Here is a 3495-nt window from a genome sequence, read left to right on the forward strand (position 1 = left end):
TTCTGTCCCTACTAAAATACTGTTAACACTTGACTTAACACTTTTTCCTACCCTACGGCTTCCTGTTCCCTTTATCCTTCATTCGTCTCCCTCCACCTCCTTTGAGCTGAAATGACAGACCTGTGTTGTTCCCAGTATGTGCACAGAGTGAGAATACTGTTTGAGGTAGAACATTAATGTCGCTAGTCGTTCTTCTGGCAGTAAGTAAGCCTTACCTCGATCAGTAAATTAGAGTGGATCTTTAGTGTATTTCACTAATATAAGTTGTATTTAATTAAACACTTGTCTTGAGTGATGTAGACTTAAGCTACTGAGAATGCCCAAGTTTCACCCTAGGCTTTGCATTCTGGACTGCTAGGAATTGCAACAAGATAATTTTTTTCAAAGGTAGGGAAGTGTGGCTCAGATTTCACTTTGGCCCTTTTAAACTGTAAGGTCATTACTTAATCTTAACTGAAAGACCACATTTTTTAATAAGTATCTTGGTCAATTCTCAGTTTTTTTGTGTCTACATTCGGTATTGCTGGTTTAAATCTTTTTGAATCTTGGCTGGGCTGGTTTAAATAGCAGAGTTTTAGTTTCAGCATTTGGGAAAATGAATAAGAATCACTACGAGTAGGCAGAAAGGCAAAAGTTGTGAACAAATTCCGTAGTACCAGGAAGTCTATTAATTATATGTGATACAAGTGAATATAGGAAACTGGCTTCTCCCTAGAATAATTATAATAAGCTTAGTACAATTCCAAAAAAACTTGCAAGGTCTTGTTCAACAGGTTTTCAAAGGCTTTGTTATCATCTGCCTCCTCAGATCAATTAAAAGGTGGTATTTCCATTATACATTTCATATTGAGAAGGTATGACCATGAATATCTTACAAGATTAGAGTCTCAGTCGTCCCAAGTTATAGGTGATACCAGACCACAGATACACTGACATATTCCCTACTTTTTTTTTCATATGAAACAATAGCTTTTGCTGATTTTTTTTTTTTCATTTCCCCTTTTGGTTCCTTCTTACCTGCCTGCTGTAATACACCCAAATTCTCAACACCAAAAATAGGGGAAGTAAAAATTAGGGGAAGAGTGAAATTAGAGAACTGGAGGGAAAAGAGTAGAGTCTGGGATCTCTAGGAACCTATTACTTTTTTTTAATTGCTTGGGTTTTGTTTTGTTTTTTTCATTAGACATTAATCCTATCAACATTCTAAGTAGAGAGCTATCTCCTAGCACCCTGTAGTTAGGAGTGTGGACTTTGGCGCCACGTGGACTTGGAGGGGCTCCACTCCTTCTCCATGGTGGCCAAGTGACTCTCCACACACTCCTGTTTCTTTTTGTAGGTCCCTCAGAGATCTGTGTCATTAATATGTTCAAGTTTTAGGACTTGGTTAATCATGGTGAGTCCTAGCTATTATTAACATCTATTGGTATTTTTGTGATAATGAGCTGTGTAGATTTCGATGTTCCCAAATTTTGAAGAAACAGACCATCTCTCCCCTCTTTCGTTTGGTCTAATTAATAGCTGCTGCGTGACTGTTCAGCTAAAGCTCTGAAGTCCCCTTAGAGCAGGTAGTGAGGGGCACGGCTGCCCTGCCTGTGGTACTAGCCAGGGATAAGGAGTTGCTCAAGCCATCTGAACCTCTTCCCAGAGAGCTCATCAGGGACCCTGGAGTCCTTCTCCCATAGCCACCTGCCTTTTCTCAGTGAAATATCTACTTGAAGACAAGCAGAGCAGGGTGAGAAGTGCGGTGGGAACAGGGAGAGCAAATAAGACTTGTCAAGAGAAATGACAAGGTATTAGTAAACTACAGATAGAGGACTCCGGGCAGCTGGTGTGCCAGGTGGTCTGACAGCAGCAGGTCACTGGCTCGGCTGCAGCAGTGGTGGTCCAGGTTAGGACAGCAGCTTCTTACCTCCCCTCACACTCCTTGAACAAGGGTCAGCTTTCTGGACACTCCTTTTCCAACTTAGAGGCAGAGGTCCTGGTATTTACTGACTCCTGACTCTGTTTCCCTTGCAGCCGACCCTCTGGTGGGCAGCATTGCCACACAGTACATGACCAACAGAGCGGAGCACGACCGGATGGCCAGACAGTGGACCAAGCGGTACGCCACATAGGGGCCCGCTGCCCGCGCCCCCGCCGGACCTGTGCAAGCACATTCACCAAGTGCATCAATAGCCCCGCCCACCCCTCCAGACCTTGGTTCTTATTTTCCTATTTTTAGTAAATTCGGAACTGTTTTGTGATGGTATGTCATCCATACCCCCTTCCTACTGCTTCCTCCCTCCCCCCTCCTCCCTTCCTCTCTCCCTCTCTTTTTTTCTCATTTTATTCCCTTTTTGATTCTGTTAACTTGAAAGATTTGGGATTTTTTTTTCCCACCTCAACATGGATGGGAACTTTTTGGTTTCAGTGCAAACAATATTGGATTTGTAATAGTAAGAGCTTTCTTACAAAGCTTTATATTACTGTGTGGTTTTGTTTTTTTGTCGTTTGTTTTATTTTGATTTTTTTCCTTTTATGTGATTTTCGGGAAAACACAGATTCAGAATTATATCTTGTTTCTACTTAAATGTAGTGCTTAGAGTTAATTTTTTGTACTGAAGTCTTTATTGGTGGGTGCATGCTACTGGGAACAAGTTTTTGTACAAAAGCTTCAATCAGAATCACTGTGCATTACTGAGACTCTGTTTATCACTAGCCTTCTGTCTCCCACGCAGAAGACTGTTGGATTGAACAAAATAATATGTATTTTGATTTACTTAAAGTGCTTGTAAATTTCTTAGGGACCTGCCACTTTTGACTGTGGATCAGTTGATGTACACTTGTATTATTAAAGCACTCAATAAATCACTGTGGCTGATAAATGCACTTCTGGTAATCTGGCGCTTGCTTTGTGTCCTGGTGACCAACGTAACCCTGTGTGTAGTGAGGCTTGTCTAATTCAATTACAGGTTCAAGTGTATTTTTCATCTCAAACCTCTAATATTTCTTTGCAGTTGAGTTGCTTAGCATGTGGAATTTCTCCAGCTGTCAATAGCCTGGTGATTTTGCTGTTGTTTCACCAGATCACTATCATTTTACATATTGGCTGGGCATTGTTTCTGTTACAACCTTCTTTACTCAACAATTATTATTAAAATATGTGGCTCGAAAAATAGCCTTGTGAAAGTGAAGTCTGAGCTAATCATCGTGTTCAACCACTTTTGAGTTGATTTTTCTCTTCGTTTTCCTCTTAAAATTGTTATAGTGATTGCCCTCAAGCTTTGTTTTGTTCTGTTTTTTCTCCATAATTTTAGTGCACAAAGTAAACTCAACTTTATCATGCATAGTCAACACACTCATTGACCAGGGTATGTCCGTCTGGCTTGAACTTCAGCCTGTTTTAGCGTGCAGCTATAGGAGGCAGAGGAAATGTGTGGGTGGTGTGGTTTTTAAAACGCACTGGCTTGCTGATTGATATTCAAGGTTCTTTGTGTTACAAGGGATACTGGAAAC

At 40.9% G+C, this 3495-nt stretch overlaps 1 protein-coding gene across 2 annotated transcripts in view; it reads left to right on the top strand.

Annotated features, from left to right (window-relative positions):
• UBE2E2 (ubiquitin-conjugating enzyme E2E 2) overlaps window positions 1–2868 on the top strand; it is a 384028-nt gene extending 381160 nt beyond the window's left edge. For both annotated transcript variants that reach the window (XM_012644571.1, XM_012644572.1), the window contains exon 6: window positions 2017–2868. In XM_012644571.1, coding sequence (XP_012500025.1) covers window positions 2017–2114 — 98 coding nt within the window. In that variant the 3' untranslated portion in view covers window positions 2115–2868. The remainder of the gene's footprint in view (window positions 1–2016) is intronic.
• The last annotated feature ends 627 nt before the right edge of the window (window positions 2869–3495 follow it).

The sequence above is a fragment of the Propithecus coquereli genome, unplaced genomic scaffold, assembly GCF_000956105.1.
Source record: "Propithecus coquereli isolate 6110/MARCELLA unplaced genomic scaffold, Pcoq_1.0 Scaffold214, whole genome shotgun sequence".
NCBI classification, from domain to species: Eukaryota; Metazoa; Chordata; class Mammalia; order Primates; family Indriidae; genus Propithecus; species Propithecus coquereli.